At 47.1% G+C, this 20103-nt stretch overlaps 1 protein-coding gene across 1 annotated transcript in view; it reads left to right on the top strand.

Moving 5' to 3' along the window:
• Positions 1 to 3598: 3598 nt before the first annotated feature.
• The window catches only part of LOC138492134 (transmembrane protein 17B-like), a 110578-nt gene continuing 94073 nt past the window's right edge, over positions 3599 to 20103 (top strand). The window contains exon 1 of the mRNA XM_069619122.1: positions 3599 to 3922. Coding sequence (XP_069475223.1) covers positions 3802 to 3922 — 121 coding nt within the window. The 5' untranslated portion in view covers positions 3599 to 3801. The remainder of the gene's footprint in view (positions 3923 to 20103) is intronic.

Genomic DNA, 20103 nt, shown 5'->3' with positions numbered 1-20103 from the left:
AGTAAGGGCCACAGAAGAGTGTAGTTACTGGCTCATGGACTACAGGAATTGCATAATAATTTAGTGTCCGACATAGTACCAAACGATTAACAAAAATGCGGTGGTGGACCCTATCAAATCTACAATTTAGGGAGGAGCAGGGAGACATTTTTTAGTGCTTTGAGAGTATTCACAAAGCTGTATTTCACCTTGCTTTAATACCATATTTCAGCTGGACTTAAAATGTTGGTAAAAATGTTTTCCTTTTTAGCAAATTGCTATTTGAGGCTGTGGTTGCCTGGATGCTGTACACACTGAAAATGCAACGATGCCTCTTCCCAGTACTAACCCCGCATAGTGCCAAAATTAACCACTCTGTTTGGCATTTACTTTAAGGTCGATTTTTTCTCCTTCACCATTCGCCCTGTCCATCCTTTACAACTTTCAGTTTTTAACCTCAAACCAGGGGTGGCTGGCCTATATGGAACTCTGCAGATTTCCCGTAGGCTTCTAAACCCTGGGCCTCTTTTGTGCAGTAACCTATCTTATTTCCACATTTTCTCATAGGAAAAGGGTTGTGCTTGCTGAAAATGTGTATGTAATATGGGGCACCTTTGAACATTATTTCCAGGCCCTCTCTCTTTTGGTTCCCAGTCCACCCCAGCATCAAACACAGGTATAGATAGCGCCAGCACTCTACATTCAGGGCACCCACATAATTCGACACCTAGCTCCAAGTCCCGCCCACACCACTAGCAACTCCCCAGCCCCCAGCACCACCTATCACTGCGCCCAGTTCGAGAAATTGACATTTATTGGGGGAACCGTCACTTCTTAGGAGGGGCCGGGCTTTTGGAAGGAGGGTCTGGGTGAAGGAGCGCAGCCCCTGGCCAGGTTGCACAAAACAGGGCCTCGTTACGGGTTTGGCGGTAACCCTGCAGGTGCTACTGGCAGGTTGCCGCCGGACTCGTAATATTTTACCGGCGCCTGACTTCCAGGTGCCACCGGCTCATTACGAGTCCGGCAGCCCTGGAAGTCAGGCGCCAGCAAATTGTAGGTCCCCATTTCCATGGGACGCTATGGGGGTGGGGACACAGAAGCCAGTGCTTCCGTGAAGAGTTTGCCTACCGTGGCCGCTGCACCCGCAGGGTCAGACCTGTCGGGCACAGCGGCCACAGCAGGCAGACTCAGAGTTTGCCGATCTGGAAACAAGGGTGCCAGTGAGCTTACTAGCACCCTTATTTCCAGACTGGCAAACTCTGAATGAGGCCAACAGTATCTCTATACAGAACCTAATCCTGGCGATTTACATATAAGCAAAGAGCATTATGGGAACAGCATAATGACCAAAATGTTAAATGTTAAACATGTTTTATTTATTAAGAAAACCTTTTAAGCGAATAATGGACTTTTCTGTTTTGATTGGTCACAATATCCACCCTAATAAAGAGATGTCTGTAAAATGCAGGGCATATATACCAGTTTAAACAGCTGAAAAACTGTATGTTAGGCTTTGGCAGTTTCTGTATGCGGGCTTGGCTTCAGTGCTCGTTGAAGAAGGAGCAGCCTGCGCTCTCACCAACGCTGAGTCTTTTGAAAGAGTCGAGTCTGGGACCCTGCTATGTCTTGTTCCGGCCCATTTCCTGGAATCATTGCACTTCGCCCGCGCGCACACGAAGGTGGGTGGGAGGGAAGTTCCCCCAGTACATTTTGTCCATATTCAGCACTGAGTATAAACGACTATTTACATACATCTGCTCAGGGACATTTTTATGGGAGGGCAAAAGGGGCCCTTGCCCAGGGCCTCCACCATGGAGGGGGCCCCGCAAGGGTGCCTGATCTAAAGAAGTAACATTCCTTTGTTCGCCAGACTTAAATAGCACACACAAGGATATTGCTGAGGCTCTAAACCTATTGCCTGTCTGTTTTGGAAAGTACATTTTACCTCAATCAATTCCTCATGTAATGCTTTCTGTGTTCACTGTGGTATATATAGTTTGTGTGTTCCTTGCGGCACAACTCCTGTAGCAATCTTTCCTTTCTGTGGGAATTATGTTGATCATGTGCAATAGCCACATTTGAAATGCATACTGGTAAATTGAGTGCCACAATGGTTTAAAGGTTAGCTCAGTGTGTTAAGCACTCATTGCAGTATTGTGTTACTATGCAGGATTAGAATAACACATTCCTGTAAGGCTGGCTGAGCCTTCCTATGTCTGAAGTTTATAAACCTGCCTGCATATGTACTTGGTCTTGCAGCACAACAGGTGCTATTATCAGCAATATACCTGCACCAGATAGGGGTTGCTATAAAAACGAACATGTCATCCTTATGGTGAAGGTCTAGAAATTGGTGTGCTCAGTAGGGTGTTGTAAAACCTAGGCAATCACCTCCAACGATGAGTATAAACTGTTAGTCCAAGAGATGAATAAGTATCAGAATTTGGAACCAAAGCATTCATGCTTGTATCCTGGCTTTGCCAGCAGACAATGTAGTGATCCTATCAATCATCTTATATCTCGTACATTAGTGTACTGTCTTCTGTGAAGTTTGCCTCCTCGGATGCTGGTGGCATCGTTTAGCCCATTACTTGATCTTTCTTCTTATGTAGGCCATTTGAGTGGAAGGGGTGGTAGACAGAAGGGATTTCCTTCTCAGGGTATGATCTTGAAAACAGCTTCACTGATGGTTTCACTGGCTATAGTGTTGCTTCCACTGTAATAGTGAGCATTGATATATTGCACACCACAGGAACTTGTTTATTTGATCCTAATGGCAACACTATTTGAAAACCATGTCCCACTTCTAATCTCTGTCTGGATAGAGGCACCTCCCTGGTAGCTTCTAATCTGCCTCTACTATCCATGCTATGGTACGTCTAGCTGTCTCCTTCCTACCAATTGGTCTGCTCTATCCATGCTTGAGCACGCTTGCATTCTGTGAGGCAGCAAATGTGAAATCTCTGTCTATTCTGGATTACATGTACCTTTTACATAGTCCTGCATTAATACTACAGGCTGGATACCGTCCTGGATTCTATTGATATAAAGTCTCCTGTATCTATGCTAGAACAGAAGTAACCTCTTCGTAGACTGATAAACAAGTAGCATTTGAAGGCCAACATTATCAGTCTGATTAGAACAAGAATGAAGAGGGTAAGGGGACTTAAAGGGAGTAAACATCCTTATTTTTAATGCTGTGGGGCAGCATATCAATTTATGGGTTGTGATTGCGGTGGGAAAGGGGGGGCATCTCAGATATTCTTGATCATTTACTTCCTTTAGTTTGGTGGAGGGGGGCCCCAAAGAAGTCCGTGCCCAGGGCCCCAAAAGTGCTTAAGATGGCGCTGCATCTGCTGGTGCTGTACTATGTTGCGCTATGTTTTCACAATGCACATACAAAGTGATAACGCAGCCAGCTTTTTTGGCGCAGCCTGATCTGGGCGCTGCTTCCTACTTGGTCCTCCTGCTGTGGTGGGCAGTCCCGGGCACTCCCTTGTCACTGCATGCGACCTGCTCATTTTATTTGCTGTCACTGTATGTAGTGGTCTGAACCGCCTCTAGGCAGATTTCATGTGTGTTCACTTCTCTTGGGAAGCGTCTCTGCACGAGAAATTTGCCGCAGAATAAGAGGCCTGTGCCTTCTGACCCAAGAACACAAAGGAGCCGTGTTTAAGCAGGCCTGTCAATCCCCCTCTTCCTCACTTACTTCAGCGACCCGAGCAAGGCCGGCAGTTGGACGTGCCGCTTAATTGGTATGAAAAGGCCTCTGCTAATCCCGCTTTATCCCGTGGAGCCCAAAGAGGACAGAGCAGATGCGTAATGGCCGCTTACACTCCTCTGCCACACAACATCCGGCAGAGCCTGGCCAGTATCAGCGGGTCTCTCTTCACCAACAATAAGACGAGCGTCTACGGAGCCGAGAGGCAGGTGTACCATCCAGGTATGAGACTCCAAAATGACGAGACCACAGACTGAGCAGGGGAGGGGCAGTGGCACCGCCCGGCCGGCGCGCAAGGCCTTTGAGGTAACTCGGCTTGAGCCGCCCGAACTGTGAGCTGGGGGCGGGGCTTCTGCACATAGCTTTATGTTATTCAGAGAGGGGAGAGAAGCCTCTCCTGAAACCCGTGACTATGCAACGCAGCAAAACTTTAAAGCTGCTAGTTTTAAGAAAGGCTTCCCTCACCTCTCTGCCGAACAAAAATCAAATGCACACATCCTGGGGTGCAAACGAACCTACATTCGGGGGTGGAGGGGAGGTGTGAGGGATGGGGAGGAGGGGTGGATAACCCTTAAAATGTTGAGTGAGGCACTAACTTCAGACACAGTGGGGGAAGGTCAAACTTCTCTGTGTGGTGGGCATCTAAGTTCTTTACGCATTCAAATCAGACTAGTCTAGTGCTACTTCAATGTTACAAGCAATTAACTCTCTCCTTTAAGTATGAAAGCATCCACTTAAGGATTGCTGTGAGAATGAGTGGTCTCCTGCCCCCCACCCTCTTCTCTACCCTTTGGTTACTACCCTGGCATGCAAGTACTAACCCCACATCACAATTTCAATTGCCTACACATGTATTCATATGAATGCAGGTGCTAACAGTGAAATGCTTTATGTTAGTAATTGCAGGGCCTTTGTTAACAGAGAAGTTCAGGCGCCATTTACCATCTGTGTCCTGTTCTGTCAGGTTGCTGCTCCGTAAGTCTGCTAGGTCCAGTTAACATAGTCCAAAACTTCTGCGGGGGCGGGGGGAGCTGAAGCCCAGCCAAGCATCCATGGGGAAGGGGCTGATGCGCACACTTTCTTTTTTTAGGTAGAGAGGCCATGGACGCCTTTTCTGAAACTAGCAGTTTTAAAGGGTGTTGCATGTTAGTTCATTATGTATGTATGTCTGCAAGGAGTGTGTACGTAATGAATGTGTTAATGAGTGAGTGTGTAAGACTGAGTGTATGGTGTTTGATGGGCTAGGTGCGCCTGTAAATGAACGAGTATATGGTGAATGGGATGTTTAAATGAGCGAGTGATTGTGTAATTGTGTGTGTCTGCGTCTGTGTGTCTGTGTGCGCTTATGTGTAATGCTGGGCAGCTACCACTTGGGGCCCACGCCTGACAACCCTTGCGGTAGAACAGAGGGGGTAGAGCCTCCAGGTTTGCCACACCCATCACCACTTAGCCCCCCACAAATATTGTAGGTTTTGTTGCACCCCTACTGCCCAGGTATGACAAGCAGAAATAAGGAGACCAGGCTGCGCTTGGAAGGGGCAGGCGCATTGGCCAGGTAAGACACGCCGAAATGAGGAGACCAGAGACTGCGCTGGGGAGGGGCAGGTGCCATGGGTGCCGACTTTTGATTTTCATTACAGGGGCAAGATTTTTATTTGATTTTACATTTACTAAATCCTTAACCCTAATGTTGCAAAAGTTAGCACGATTTACTCCAACGAGTTGTAAACACCTTAAAATTGTTGGATTCTGTTGTAAGGTGTCCAAAAGAGCATAGCATAATGCTTTGCATTTCATTCGGGAGACTAGTACAAAATATTCAGTTTATTGAAATGACCACTATTGCAGGCAATTCCAGGCAAATATGTTTTCATGTACCGTTGCAATCTGATAAACTCATCCATTATGGTGTCCGTGTCCAAAAGGTGCAGTGTATCAGAATGACAATTTTAAATCGAGAAATGCTGGCAACCCAAAATCTGTCCAAAAGAGGCGTGAGGTAGGACATAATGCATGCCCATTCAAGCCACGGCCTCACAGCTGAGACAGTAAACAACGAGATTGCAGTCAGTACCAATATGCTGTGATTTGATATGTTATGTTATGGTATGTTACTTTGCATTTATGTAGCGCCTTATGTACCATTGGTATGATCACAAGGCGCTGGTAGGTTAAACGCCCTCGGGAACCGTAGTTCAAGTCAGTAGAGAGAGAGAGAGTTATAAGGTGCGTGTGTGCACCGGATATGTGTGCAGCAGGTGTGGCACTCGTTGATGGCTGCTTCTTAGGGGTAGGTGTGGTGGTTGGGAGATCAGGAGTATGTGTGAGTTCTGGCAGGGTGATACCAGATTGACTCTGGCTGCGTTAGGCCTGAGGAGAACGCCTAGGCTGACGGGTGTGCAGCCAGCTGTGTTTAGTTAGGATGATGGGAAGTATGTGGCAGGTGTTGGTATGAGAACAGCTATACCGAATGTGTCATAGTATCACTGTGTTCTATTTGGATGGTGGTGTATAGAAGAGAGTGAGCGTGGTGATGTGATATGGTGGTTTTCAGTAGGTGCTTGAGATCAAGCGCCTTCACGCTCCATGCGTTCCACACACTCCAACCGCTCCACACACTCCAACTGCTCCACGCACTCCAACCGTTCTGGGCACACCAACCGTTCCGCACACACCAACCGTTCTGTGCACTCCAACCATTTCATGTACTCCAACCGTCCCATGTACTCCAACCATTCTTGTGCAATGTCCATTCCATGCGCCTTACTTGTTCCAAGCAATCAATCCCTTGCATGTGCTCCCTCAGTTCTATGCGCTGCATCAGTTCAATCAGTTCCATGCTTTCCTTTGATCCATGCATTCCATTTGTTGCACCCACATCATCCTTTGCACACTCTCCACCCGCTCCCCACACTCCGTCCGCTCCACACATTCTCCATCCGCTCCACACACTCTTCGTCTGCTCCACACTCTTCGTCCGTTCTACCCACGTCATCCGTCGCACGCACTCCATCCATCCCATGCACTCCCTCCATCTCATGCACTCCACCCTTCTCATGCACTCCACCCGTCTCATGCACTCCACCCATCTCATGCACTCCACCCGTCCCATGCACTCCATCCCTCCCATGCACCCCATCCCTTGCATGCCCTCCATGTGTCCCATGCACTCCATCCATGTCATGCACTTGATTCATCTATTTCATTCGTTCCGTTCACTCCATGCACTCTGTCATTCCATGCCATCTCTTCGTTCCATGCACTCTATCTATTCAGTGCACACCATCCGTATCATTTACTCATCTTTTCCATTCTCCCGTCCACTTATTCATCTCATCTACTTCGTTCCTCTCTTCCATTTCATTGATTTCATCCATTTCCTTACTTTCATCCACTTCACTGCTTTCATCAAATTTATTCCTTTCGTCCACTTTACTAATTTCACCCACTTCACTCATTCTATTCAGTTTATCCATTATAATTTACATTGGCGGTTATTAGCTTTTGATTTCTCGCTCGGATCATGATGCTGGATTGTTATTTATGATAAAGCAGCTTTGGGCTAAGGTCATTGATTTCTGTTATCCAGTTTGAGTTAAGAGCCATGTTTTCAGTAATTTGCGGAAAGCCATGAGGTCCTCGGTGAGTCGGATGTGGGGTGGAAGTGAATTCCACAGAGTAGGGGCCAGGGCTGAGAATGATGATCCACCTAACCTGACTGAGTTGGTTTTGGGTATGACTAGGAGGTGGCAGAGCTTGATCTTAGAGTGCGTGGAAGATGGTAGGGTTTTAGTTTGTCTTGAAGATATTGAGGTCCGGTTTTATGCAGTGCTCGGTGAGAGATGCATAAGGTTTTGAAGGTCACCCTTCGGGCGACCGGAAGCCAGTGCAGAGTTTTGAGGGCTGGGGAGATGTGGTCTCTTGGGCCAAGTGCTAATAACAGTTTGGCTGCACCGTTTTGTGCCCTTTGTAGTTTAGTCAGTTGGTATGCGTGGACCCCGAGGTAGAGGGGGTTAGCATAGTCCAGTCTTGACATAACAATTGCTTGGACAGCGGAAAGTCTGTTGGGAAAGGAGAGGTATGGAAAAATGCGTCTAAGAGTTTTAAGGTGATAGTGGCAGGACTTGGAGACGTTGGCTTAGAGTGAGAGGGTAAGGTCTGAGTCTAGGGTGCATCCAAGGTTTTTTACAGATTTTGAGGGTGCCGGGGAGATGCCCATGGCAGATGGCCAGGGTAGCGGGTGGGGAAGAAGTTCGGTGTTGCCACATACCATGATTTCAGTTTTGGAGGGATTTAGCTAGAGGTGGTTTGTGGTCATCCAGCGATCTATGTCGAGGAGGCAGGAAGCGAGGTCGGGTTGGCAGTTGGGTTTTGAATTCAGGAGTTTTAGGATTAGTTGTGTGTCATCGGAATAGTTATAGCACAGGATATTGTGCGAGCGGATTATTCGTGGGAGGGTGGACATATAGAGGTTAAACGGGAGGGCCAATAGGCATGCTCCTTGTGGAACTCCTGTGTTGATCGGTCAGGCGTGGGAAGCATAGGTGGAGAGTAGGGTTATTTGGTTCCTATTGTCGAGGAAAGACGCTATCCATTTGAGAGCATTTCCACAGATTCCTAAGGAGTGGAGGCAGTCAAGGAGGGTTGAGTGGTTGATTGTGTCAAAGGCGGCGGATAGGTCAAGAAGGATTAGAGCGGCGCATCCCGCAGGGTCAGCCGTGTTTTTAAGGTCATCCCAGATTGCGGTTAGGGTGGTTTCGGTTCCGTGTTCGGCTCTGAAACCTCATTGAGCGGGGTGAAAGAGATTGTTGGCTTCGACAAAGGCATTTAGTTGGGAGTAGGCAGTTCAGTCAATGAGCTTGGCGAGGAACCTGGTGTTTGAGATGGGGTGGTAGTTTTTGGGCTCGAGAGGGTCGAGGGAAGGTTTTTTTTTTGGAAGAGGCTTGACATGAGCAGTTTTGAACGCGTCGGGAAAAATTCCCAAAGAGAGGGAGTCGTTTATGATGGTTCTTGCGTGTTCTCTTGCGCGGGGATGCAAACATTTCTTTGAGGGTTGTTGCTGGGCAGGGGTTGAGCGGGAAGCCGGATGGTTTGTGGTCAGAGAGAAGTTTGGGAAATTGGTCAGTTCATATTGGAGTGAAGGAGTCGAAAGTCGGTTGGGTAGTGGTCGCAGGTGTTGGGATTGCAGGTAAAGTGGGTGGATTGCATGGTGGGTGTATGCAGAGACGTTTTTATGGGAGGGCAAAAGGGGCACTTGCCCAGGGCCCTCACCTTGGAGTGGGCCCCCATAAGGCTGTCTTATCTAAAGTAAGATTCCATTGTTCACCAGACTTAAATAGCACACCCCAGGATATTTTATGGCATGCTGCTGAGGCGCTAAATTCCCTGTCTGTTTTGACAAGTACATTCTGCCATGATCAACTGATCGTGTAATGCTTTCTGCGTTCACTTTGGTATACAGAGTTTGTGTGTTCCTTATGGCAGAGCTCTGTAGCATTCTTTCCATCCTGTGGGAATTATGTTGATCATGTGCAATAGAAATTGGTGAAATGCATCTTGATAAATTGAGTGCCACAATGGTTCAGAGGTTAACTCAGTGTGTTAAACACTCATTGTGGAGATATGTGTTCATATGAAAGATTAGAAGAGCACATTCCAGCAAGGCTGGCTTAACCTTTCCTATGTCTGAAGTTTATAAACCTACCTGCATATTTACTTGGTTCTGCAGCTTAAGAGGTGCTATTATCAGCAATGTTTCTGCAACCAGATAGGGGTTGCTGTAAAAACTAACATGTCATTCATATGGTGAAGGTCTGGAAATCGGTTTGTTCAGATTGGGCGTTTTAAAACCTAGGCAATCCCCTCCGAAGATGAGCATCAACTATTAATCCAAGAGGTGAATAAGTATCCAAATTCAAGACTGTGGAACCAAAGTGTTCATGGTTGTATCCTGGCTTTGCCAGCAAACAATACAGTGATCCTGGTAAAATCATATAATATCTCTTGCATTACACTGCTGTCTTCTGTGAGGTTTGCCTTCTTGCATGCTGGTGGCATCGTTTAGCTCATTACTTGATATTTCTTCTTACGTAGGCCATTTGAGTGGAAAGGGTGGTAGGAGAGAGCGGACCAGATGTTGTAGGCCTTTGGCAAGCATATTTTAAAGTCTGCTTATTTGACACAAAAAACGTTTTGCTTTTTGTATAAAAGTCAATGGTTTTTCTGCACGTTTATGAATGACAATTTCACAAGCCGTTGTTTTGGAAGTATTTAAAGCTTAAACATACAAAAGACATACCTATATTAAATCTGTTAAATCACATTGATTGGTATGCTGGTACTTATATACTTCCCTTGATGATGAGAATGAAGCTAGAATCATTCCCATTTGGCATAACACCCTTCTGTAATATTTTGGTTTTAAAAATGGTCAGGTTTGGAAATGTGATTTGTGTACTTTGCAACTCCGTTTTATATAATGAGATTGTTTTAATACATGGTAAGAGCTGGAAAAGAAAGTGCTCAAATCCAAAAATTGCAGAGTTGGCACAAATCCCAGCTTCACCCCTTAAGCAATGTTACCCCTTAAGCAATGTGTGATCCTGGGCATCTCATGTAATCTTTTATTGCCTATTCTCTCAAAATTGACAGTACCTAAACCTTTCAAAATTGTCAGCCCTTCAGAGTGATTTCCTTGTCAGGGTATGATCTTCATAAAAGCCTCATTCATGGTTACATTGGCTAAATTGTTGCTTCCACTATAATAATGAGCATTGATATACTGCACCCCACAGGCAAATGCTACTTGTTTATCATTCTGATTAGAGCAAGAATGAAGAGGATAAGGGGACTTAAAAGGAGTAAACATGCTTATTTTGAATGCTGCGAGGCAGGATATCAACCTATAGGTTATGATCACGTTTGAAAGGGGTCTGGGGGAGGGTGTGCCACCAGATATTCTTGATCACTTAATTCCTTTGGTCTGGTGGAGGGGGGCCCCAAAGATGTCCATGCCCAGGGCCCCAAAAATGCTTAAGATGGCCCTGGGTGTATGAGAGCAAGTTTGTTGGTTAGAGAGTTTGTTCTTTCGAGAGCTGTGGTGTAAAAGTGTAGAGAGAGTGAGTCGCACAGTGATTGTGAGGGGGTGGGAAGGGTGGTGGTACATGATGGCTTGGTGAATTTGGCGATGATTTTGTGAAGTTCTTTGCTGGGGTTTTTACAGTTTATGATTCGGGAGTTGTAATGGGCTTTATTAGCTTTCCGGGTTTCGGCCTTGTAGAGGCGATGGTGCCGTCCCAAGGAAGATCTGCTCAGGGCTGTTTCGTCTTTCCGCCATTTGCATTCTAGTGATTTATATAGCTGTTTAGTGATCTTCAGTTCTGGTGTAAACCATCTAGGAAAATGGCCATGGCGAGCTGATGGTTTGCAAGAGGGGGTGTGCGGGATTAGTGAGGTGCTGAGCCATGAGTCAAATGCGTCAGAGGTTAGGAGTTTGTTGGGTAGGCGGGTAGGGGGGTATACTGAAGGAGTGCATCGGCTAGGTCGGGAAGGATTTTTAGTTTCTTCCAGCATTTGCGTAGGTCCGGAGGTTCTGGTTTGGTTTATGGGAGCGGGTTGGGAGAGTGAATGGTGAAAGAAACAATTAAGTGATCAGACCAGATGATAGGGGTGGGGGGGTTGAGATGAATCAGGTTGTGGGAGCTGAAGATGGCATCAAGTGTGTTTCCTTTATAGTGAGTCGGCCCGCTTATGTGGGTATGGAGGTTAATCGCGTCTAGGCCGTCAACCAGAGAGTGGGCCATAGGGTTGGTGGGGATGTCGAGCCATATGTTGAAGTCTCCCAGAATGGTGAGGGTGGGGGATGGTTTAGTTGGAGGGTGGCAGTAGAGTCACAGAGGTTGTTTGAGAATTATCTATCATAGCCATGGGGTCTGTAGATGCTTAGGAAGCTGTGGGAGAACAAAGGGGGGAGGGATAGTTTAACGAGGAGTGATTCGCAGGAAGGAATGGATGGCTGGTTGTCAATGATTGAGGCGTGGAAGTGAGATTTGAAGGCGATTGCTATTCCACCTCCTCTAGAGGGACGGTTCAGTGGGATGAGGGAGTAGTCAGGGGGGAAGGCTTAATTGGCAATAGGAGCGAAGTAGTCAGAGAACCAGGTTTCCGTGATAAAGACCAGGTCCGGTTTGTCAAAGGCTAGGAGGTCAAAGATGCTGTGTCTGTTTTTTGCTACAGATCGGGCATTAAAAAGGATGCAATTTACTTTGGTACTGGAGGATGATGAGGGAGTTGCAGAGTTTTGGGAAGGGAGAGGGGAGGTTGGAAAAGGGGGCGATAGAGGGGGGTGCTTGGTGGTCGATGAGACAAGTAGGCAGGCAATTGAGTTGGTGGGTTTGGTGGGTACGGGTTGGACTGGTGTGATAGGTTGATTGGAGTCGGGTTGGAGGATTTGAAAGTGGGGTGTGGGGGGTTAGGAGTTTCAGATGTGGTCGGTGAGAATTCAAGGCAGAGGGGTTTCAGGTAGGGTGTGGCTTGGGGGGTGGGTGATGATGATCGAGATTGGGAGGATGAGGAGATGTGTCAAGACAGGAGTGGCGATGAGTACTGAGCGATTGAGGGAGACCAAGTACGTTTTCTCTTCCGTGTTTTTGTTGAGGTTGGTGTGTGGGAGACGGTAAGGGGGTTAGAGGGGGAAAGGGAAGCACATGCCTGCCCACTGAGAGTGGAAACTTGTGTCAGACATTGAACATTCCTTAGATTTGATCGATACATCGATAAATTGTAGTCAAACCAGCAGCCATGGGGAGTATGGGCCAGAGGGTTAAGAGAAGCAAATACAAAGCAGTAGGAAAATGCAGGGATGTCTGAAAATGTGTCAGGGCTGGTGGTGGCCCATTTCAAAATTATGTTTTGGAGCCCCCTTGCCTACAGCTGGGAAAAACAGTCCAAAAGACCATTGGGGTGCTTACATTATAATGTAGTCAAAAGAATGCAGTGAGTGTGGAAGCTGAAACACTAACTGTCGACTGAAAAGCTATTAATTGCTCTTTGATAGCAGGGTGCTAATGAAGAGGAAACCGGAGTAAAAATGCAACACAGTAATAAGGTTGCTGGATACTGCAAGAGGCCTGATAGAGGTGATGGCCTTAAGGCACCAGCAAAGACAGCCTGTAAAGTCTGCGCTGCAAGCACACATTTAATTTCCCAAATGAAAGGAGCATGTTGCGGTGTCATTAGACTGCCAACGTGGGTACCTTCTCAGGGGGCCTCCCAAAGCTCAGGACCCGTTTAAACTGAAAGGATTGAAGGCATTAACACTGTCCTTGGGAGACTGACAAGAATCCCTTGCCATCAGAGCAGCACTCTGGAGCTGAGAAGAACACCACAATGATTGGTTGATGTGCTCCAGGCCAAGTTAGAAGGAGGGCCTTAGAGAGGCCTTGCACTTCAGGGAGCCTGTGGTTCTGTTGCACTGGTTAGTTGTAGAGTGGCAAATCCCTGCAGCCTCTGCAGGGGTATGGATTATTTTTCTGTTTTTACCTTATTGTTTCTCAGGGTTTGTGTCTACGTGTACATATCTGGGGGCTATGGTTCTAGGCCAGTGGTCTTCAAACTTTTTTGGCCTGGGCCCCCCCCCCCCCTGAGCAAAGTTTGGGCAGGCCGGGCCCCCCCCCCCAAAAGTGCCAGATGGACAGTATGTAGAAATCGCTATGAACTTTAGCGTGCCATCACCGCACCCTACTCCCAGTACAGACCCTGGGCTCTCCCCACCCTACTCCCACCACTATCCCAGTGCTGCCGCCCATTCTGCTCCCACCACAGTCCCATAACACAAGCATACACACATCCATACACATTTAAATAAAAAATAAATCACCATAAACGTACCTCGCGTGGTTGCTAAAATGCCCCGCTCCAGGTTGCTCTGCCCGTATGTGCGAGGAGGCGCAGGAGCACCCCCTCGCACATACATACATGCAGTGCCCCAGCCAGCATTTCCAATGAGCTATGCAAGGCTGGCGAATCAAAACAACCCCAGCGTTGCATGGCTCAGTGATCATGTGCGGCTGGGGAAATAAACTATCAAAGGCAAACAGAGTTTCCCTTTGACAGATCAGCCAGCCCATTAGCATTCCCTCAGCTGGAAAAAGCAGCTGAGGGAGTGCTCAGTGTTTCACTGGGCTGGCTCCTCGGCTCCTCCATAATGGGTGAGGTGTCGAGTGGGTGGACGCCCCCTCACCCATCATGGATGAGCCGGCAGGCTTGGACTGGCCTATAGGGCAATAGGGAGATGACCGTACCAAAAATGCAAAATGCTAGTGTAGGCCAGTAAAAATGGGCCACTTTTTTGGCCAATGTGGGCCAGTTTGAGGAGTTACTTTACTATGCAGCTAGTAGTTTTGACCATTGTTGCTGAATAAATATTCTTTAAATATCACCATTTCTTTACATTTGCACAAAAAACAACCCCTTGGGTACTATTCAAACAGTCTGTGACTAAACACTGAATATCCATCTGCAACTGCTGGCCATTTTTTCATTGGTGCCTAAGACCGTTTTATGGCCCAGTCTGACCATGTGAGCTGCCCCTTCCCATTTCCTCCAATCTAAAAAAAAAAAGAAAACATGATTTTTTATTTTTTTTACATTTCATGTTGGGCTCTGGCGCCCCCCCTGGGATGCGGCCGCGGCGCGCCCCACAGTTTGAAGACCTCTGTTCTAGGCTATGGTGGGCCACTTTGAGTATCTAAACAATCCCTGCAACCGCTCCTCCACACTTGCTTTTCATCCCATCTCATTCCTCTTACCACTATCCCTCCATAGTCCCAACTACCCTCTACCAACTCTCCCTCTATCTTTTCCGAATTGTAACTCCCTCTCTCCATCCCTCAAATGCTTAATTTTTTTTCCCTTTGCTTTTTCCATCACTCTAATTCACACTCCCTTAGTCTCATCCCTCCTTCTCTCTCTCCACACATTCGTTCCTGATGCCTCCATTCTTTCTTCTTTGCTCGCCCCTTCCCAAACCCATTTACCTATTCTCTCACACTCACCCTGCCCTCCCTCCCTCCTATACGCTTCACATTCTATCCCTAGCACACTTCCTGCCTTTCTCTCGCTTCCTCTTTCTCTCCATGTCTGTATCTACCTTGCTCCCTCTTTCCTTTCTTCCCCTCCATCTCTCTGTATTTCCCTCTCTTCTATTCCTCTCTGCCAGTCTCTTAAGCAGCTGGACCTTCTGGTTGCACACAGCATTTCACAGCAGGTGCATAAACATGCCGAGCTAACTTATTGGAGTTTGAATCAGTGGACTCAGAACAGTCATGCACATGTCACCTGGGAGAGGGTGGGTGGCTCACTTAAGTTCTGGAAGCTTCTGAAGGCCCTCCTTTTCTCTTCCTCCTTCCCTCTTCCCCTCCTCTGATTATGTGCCCCTCTGCTTTTTAAACTGGCTGCCTGGTTCCTTCAGATTCTTACAGGGCACCAGGGCCTCCTCGACCAGTCCACCCCTGCACTTGGTCTCCCCTGAACCTCCCCTAGCTGCACTTGTCCTTCCGGGCTCCCTCCCCCTGCACTAGCCTGGCTGGGCCTGCACCCCTTGAGCTCTTTCAGCCTCGCCCCTTGCACTTAGCACGCAAACCTTCTTTCCCCTGCACTCTCCACGTTCCCCTTGCTCTGTCCAGCTGGCCTCCCCTGGCACTCGCTTAATCCACGGGCCCTGCCGCCCTGACTGGCACTTCCATCCTCCCCTCTCCCTGGCACTTCTTGTTACTGCACTTGCACGATCCGAATGTCACAAGGACTAGTAGAACCGTTTTTCTTTTTCTTTATCCGTGTTCCCCCCTCTTGCTTTGTGTATATGCACATTATAAATACCCAATAAATAAATAAAAAAATACTTACCATTTAAGAGGGAGACAGCAGCAAAACCATGGGGCTGGGGTGGTGGGAGACAGATAAATGAGGGAAAGGAAAGAGGAAGGTTGACAGGTGGGGAGGCTGAAAAAAAGATTCAGAAAGAAAGAGAAAGTTAGGGATGAACGAATGGAAATAAAGTGAGATGCTAAATGTCAAAGCTAGAAAAATAAAACAGATTAAAGAGAAAAACAGTATGAAATAACAGAACAAGAACGTGCACGGCGTGTCCACTGTCCCCACAATCAAAGTTGAGTTGATGGTGAGGCTGTCTTCCCACTTTGAAGTGAGCAGCACGTGCTAACTTTGTAAAATGCATGCTAGCACTTCACCAACACAGAGCACTGCAGGAGGGGCCCAGAAGCCCTTCCATGCCCTCTGAGCCTGTAAACAGTCACAGCTTGTTTGCCTTTTAAGATTACTTTCACCCAAAATCGGGTATTATTTTCGTTTTTGGTCGCACTTGCAACAATCCTCATGAAAATATGTACATAATCTCCACGGGGGCAACATGACACACCTGCTCCCATTGCTGAAGGACAACAGGGGCAAGAGACCCCTATGCCCCCGTGTACTCAGCACCTGTGACAGGTGCTTTGGCCAAGTATGACACGCCGAAATGAGACCAGAGACTGCGCTGGGGAGGGGCAGCTGCACTGACCAGTGATGGCATTCTGGCCTTAGTAAGCCTTACACCTACCCCTCCTCAGCGCAGTCTGGTGCCTTAAGTTAAGGCACCAGACTGCGCTGAGGAGGGGTAGGTGTGAGACCCAGGTACTGCACTCCACAATGATGAGATGATGAGACTATGCTGCGCTGGGGAGGGGCAGCTGCACTGACCAGTGATGGCATTCTGGCCTTAAGGCACCAAACTGCGCTGGGGAGGGGCAGGTGTGAACCCAGGTACTGCGCTCCACAATGACGAGACTGTGCTGCGCTGGGGAGGGGCAGGTGCACTGGCCAGGTATGACACGCCGAAATGCGACCAGAGACTGCGCGTGGGGTGGGGGGGGGCAGCTGCACTGACCAGTTATGGCATCCTGGCCTTAGACGACCAAACTGCACTGGGAAGGGGCAGCTGCACTGGTCACGGTGCACTTAGGAGGCCAAACTGCAATGGGTTAGGGCAAGGTATGGCACTCCGCAAGGCCAAGTCCAGACTGCGCTGGGGAGGAGCGGGTGTGCCACTGATCTCTGACAATAGGCAAAGATTGAGGAGTGAAGTGGCAGCCTGGTGAACCCCCCCTAATATATGACCATCAGCAATGGCGAAAGTAGAGACTGCAGAAGACGGGGTCTGGTGTACTGCCCGCGAGCGACACCAGAAACTTCCGTGGGGTGGAACAAGTGTACTGCCCAGGCATGATAATGGCCAGAGACTGAGTGAAGTGGCAGCCTGGTGAACAGGTGCCTGGGAATATGGCTCCATGGGACTCGTGCTCCATAATGCTCTGGGGCTCGAGGGCCCGAGGCAGCCACCAGCTTGTACTTTCCTAAAGGTGGCAGGCACCTCCCTGAAAATGCTGAAAATTGTGCTTTTAAAGTGTATATCACTAAGGGCTCTTTGATGTTCTTTGCTGCTGTTAAGCAGCCCATCTGACATGTATTTTATTGCAGGCTGTAGCAGAAACAAGTGCGAATCGGAGAATGGGAGTATCCCATTTATTTGTTTTGGCTATTAGGTGGCACCGGCTACACGCTGGAACTATTGCACTAGAGTACAGGCAGGGAGAAAAGGCATACGAGGAGGGACACAACGCTTGTTGGTATTGTTTGGTTATTTACCCACCGATTGACTGCCCGTGGCCAGGCCAATCCCTATGGCCGTTCCACCCACTTCATTCCCCTCCCTGCCCAAAACAGATACTCCTAGGATCTCTTTGAGCTAGCTTTTGCAAGCCATATCATCCAACATTCTACTCGAATTGCCTGCCAGTGTTTTTTCAAAGCAGTCTTCAGAGAGTTAATGACTAATTTGGAGCTGTAAAGTGCTACTTGTGTAATAAAAATGTCTTAACCAGGTCTGCCTTCAGGCCCTCGATTTATAAGCAATCTGAGTGTCCTTCACTGAGTCCTGCTAAGAACACCCATTGGCAACGCCAACAGTTTTGGCTTGCTTTTAAGTATTAGACATTTGAAAGGCACTGCTATTAGATGGCCAGGTACTCACACAATGTTGCACCTGCTACCCTTAATGGCCAGTTAATACCTCTACGGCAGTGCCTGGAAAGTACCTTTCCCATGCCTACACAAAAGCCCAAACTGCTGGCATTGCCAATGCTTGATATAAAGGAAGTTGCAGCATCTTTCTGGGGGGAGGGTTCAGAAGCGTGGCACATTGATTTGTGTGTGTCAGTTGCCAATTAAGGTATGCACCTGTTTTGTGATCTGTTGACATAAGTTGTGTCCATTTCGTCGGGCCTCTACCCACCCCTCTCGCTTCTTCGCTTTTCCCACTCTCTTCCCTTGGAACCAACTAGCTGGGATATTGCTTTTCATAGATGGCTTGGATATTGCTTTTCATAGATGGCTGGGATATTGCTTTTCATAGATGACTGGGATATTGCTTTCCATAGATGGCTTGGATATTGCTTTTCATAGATGGCTGGGATATTGCTTTTTATAGATGGCTGGGATATTGCTTTTCATAGATGACTGGGGTATTGCTTTTCAAAGATGGCTGGGATATTGCTTTTCATAGATGGCTGGGATATTGCTTTTTATAGATGGCTGGGATATTGCTTTTCATAGATGGCTGGGATATTGCTTTTCAAAGATGGCTGGGATATTGCTTTTCATAGATGGCCGGGATATTGCTTTTCATAGATGGCCGGGATATTTTTGGGGAGATGATCTTTTCTGTCAGCAACGGCTCCACTAGATTTTCCAGGTCATAGGAGTTCCATTAAATATCCGAGTTCTTGAGATTTCGAAATTCGACCCCATTTCACCCAGGCTCAGCATGCTGTTATGGAAAGGTGCAAAGTCAGAACTCCACAGACATTCCGTGCATATGTTGTACTGATCCTAACTACGATTTGTCCAGTTGTGTTTATCTGATGATGCTTTTTCACCCTCATGTGATTTTACGGTGTCTTCGGTTGTATTTGGGGGTCCATCTCTAGCATTCGAGGTTCTGTGACCTTGTAAAGGCACTCTGCCTGCATCCGCGCGACTCTGTAACCATCACAGAACCCCTCAGGGACTTGCGGTATCCCTATAAGGCACACTTTGGGGTACTCTATCCCATATGTAATGTATAGGTTTATGGGAGATTGGGAGTCCACCAGGCTCCTGGGCAGGATGGGATTCCATATCCATTGAATTGTATAATAAGACTTATCAAATGCAGCATAATATACATGAAATAAATAGAGCGCACAATGTGGCATAATATACCCAAACCTATTATACAGCAATTCAACTGTAATACCAACAGCAACATGACATACACACAATTAATTAATTTAAATGGAACAGTAGAGACTGGTGAGAGAGAAGAAAAGGGGAGAGCATGGGACATAAGAGACTTAATGATTAGTAAATAAAAAGATAAAGGGGAAGTCCTGATGGGAAATAACATGGAGTCGGAAGGAGAGGAGGAAAACAAAAGAACATGGACACAGAGTGGTTGATTAAGGAGCCAGAGAACTAGAAGACGGCTCACTTAAGGAAGGGGGAGATGTAGGTGCCCACCTGGAAGTATTATCATTGAATTGTGACGTGTGTGAACTGGAGATATGCCATCATTAAACTAGACAAGAGATTGTTAAACGTCGTTAAACTTGCCATGACATTCCTATGCTCCGAGTAGTTACAACTGCAGACATTGGCTGGGTGGAGTTCCCAGAGCAAGAGGTCACAAGGAAGGTCATTGTCCATTTTAAGTCCTCAGGAATCGCATGTTTTATTTTGCAGGAAGTCGATGAATTGCTTAAAAGAGGTGTTGACCTGTTGGTGTTAAAGGTAAAAAAATCTATTGTTCACTGGAGTCTTTTAGTGAAGAGGGAAAAATGTGAGGGGGATACAAGCTGAACTGAAAAAGAGAGAGTCATCAGAGGACATTTGCGGAATAACGATTTGAAAATGGCGTGCTCTAGATAAGATGTAAGTGAACAGAGAATGTTGGTACGTATTGATATTGACGGGAATTACCAGTGGATGCCTAAGGTGATAAAAAAGGAATTAATGTCACATCCCTAATTGCTGCTATCTTGGAACACTAGAGATTTTTGCAGTTTTTTTTTACTCAGAATGAATTAACAAAAAATTGTATATTTAAGCACAATATTTTAATGCTGCAGGAAACCTGGTTGGTGGATTCTCTGATTTTAGATGCTTATAAATGCATTTCATACCCAGCTCCCAAGGGCGAGTGGAGGAATAATAATGGTAGTCAAAATAAATTTAGTATTGAGAGATTTGGAGAAGTGAGCAGCACCATTTTGTTACTGGGGCGGGTTTGTCTTAGGGACCGTTGTTGGAAG

This window comes from Ambystoma mexicanum, chromosome 10, assembly GCF_040938575.1.
Source record: "Ambystoma mexicanum isolate Mex_15411 chromosome 10, UKY_AmexF1_1, whole genome shotgun sequence".
NCBI classification, from domain to species: domain Eukaryota; kingdom Metazoa; phylum Chordata; class Amphibia; order Caudata; family Ambystomatidae; genus Ambystoma; species Ambystoma mexicanum.
This window is presented reverse-complemented; position numbering and strand designations above follow the sequence as displayed.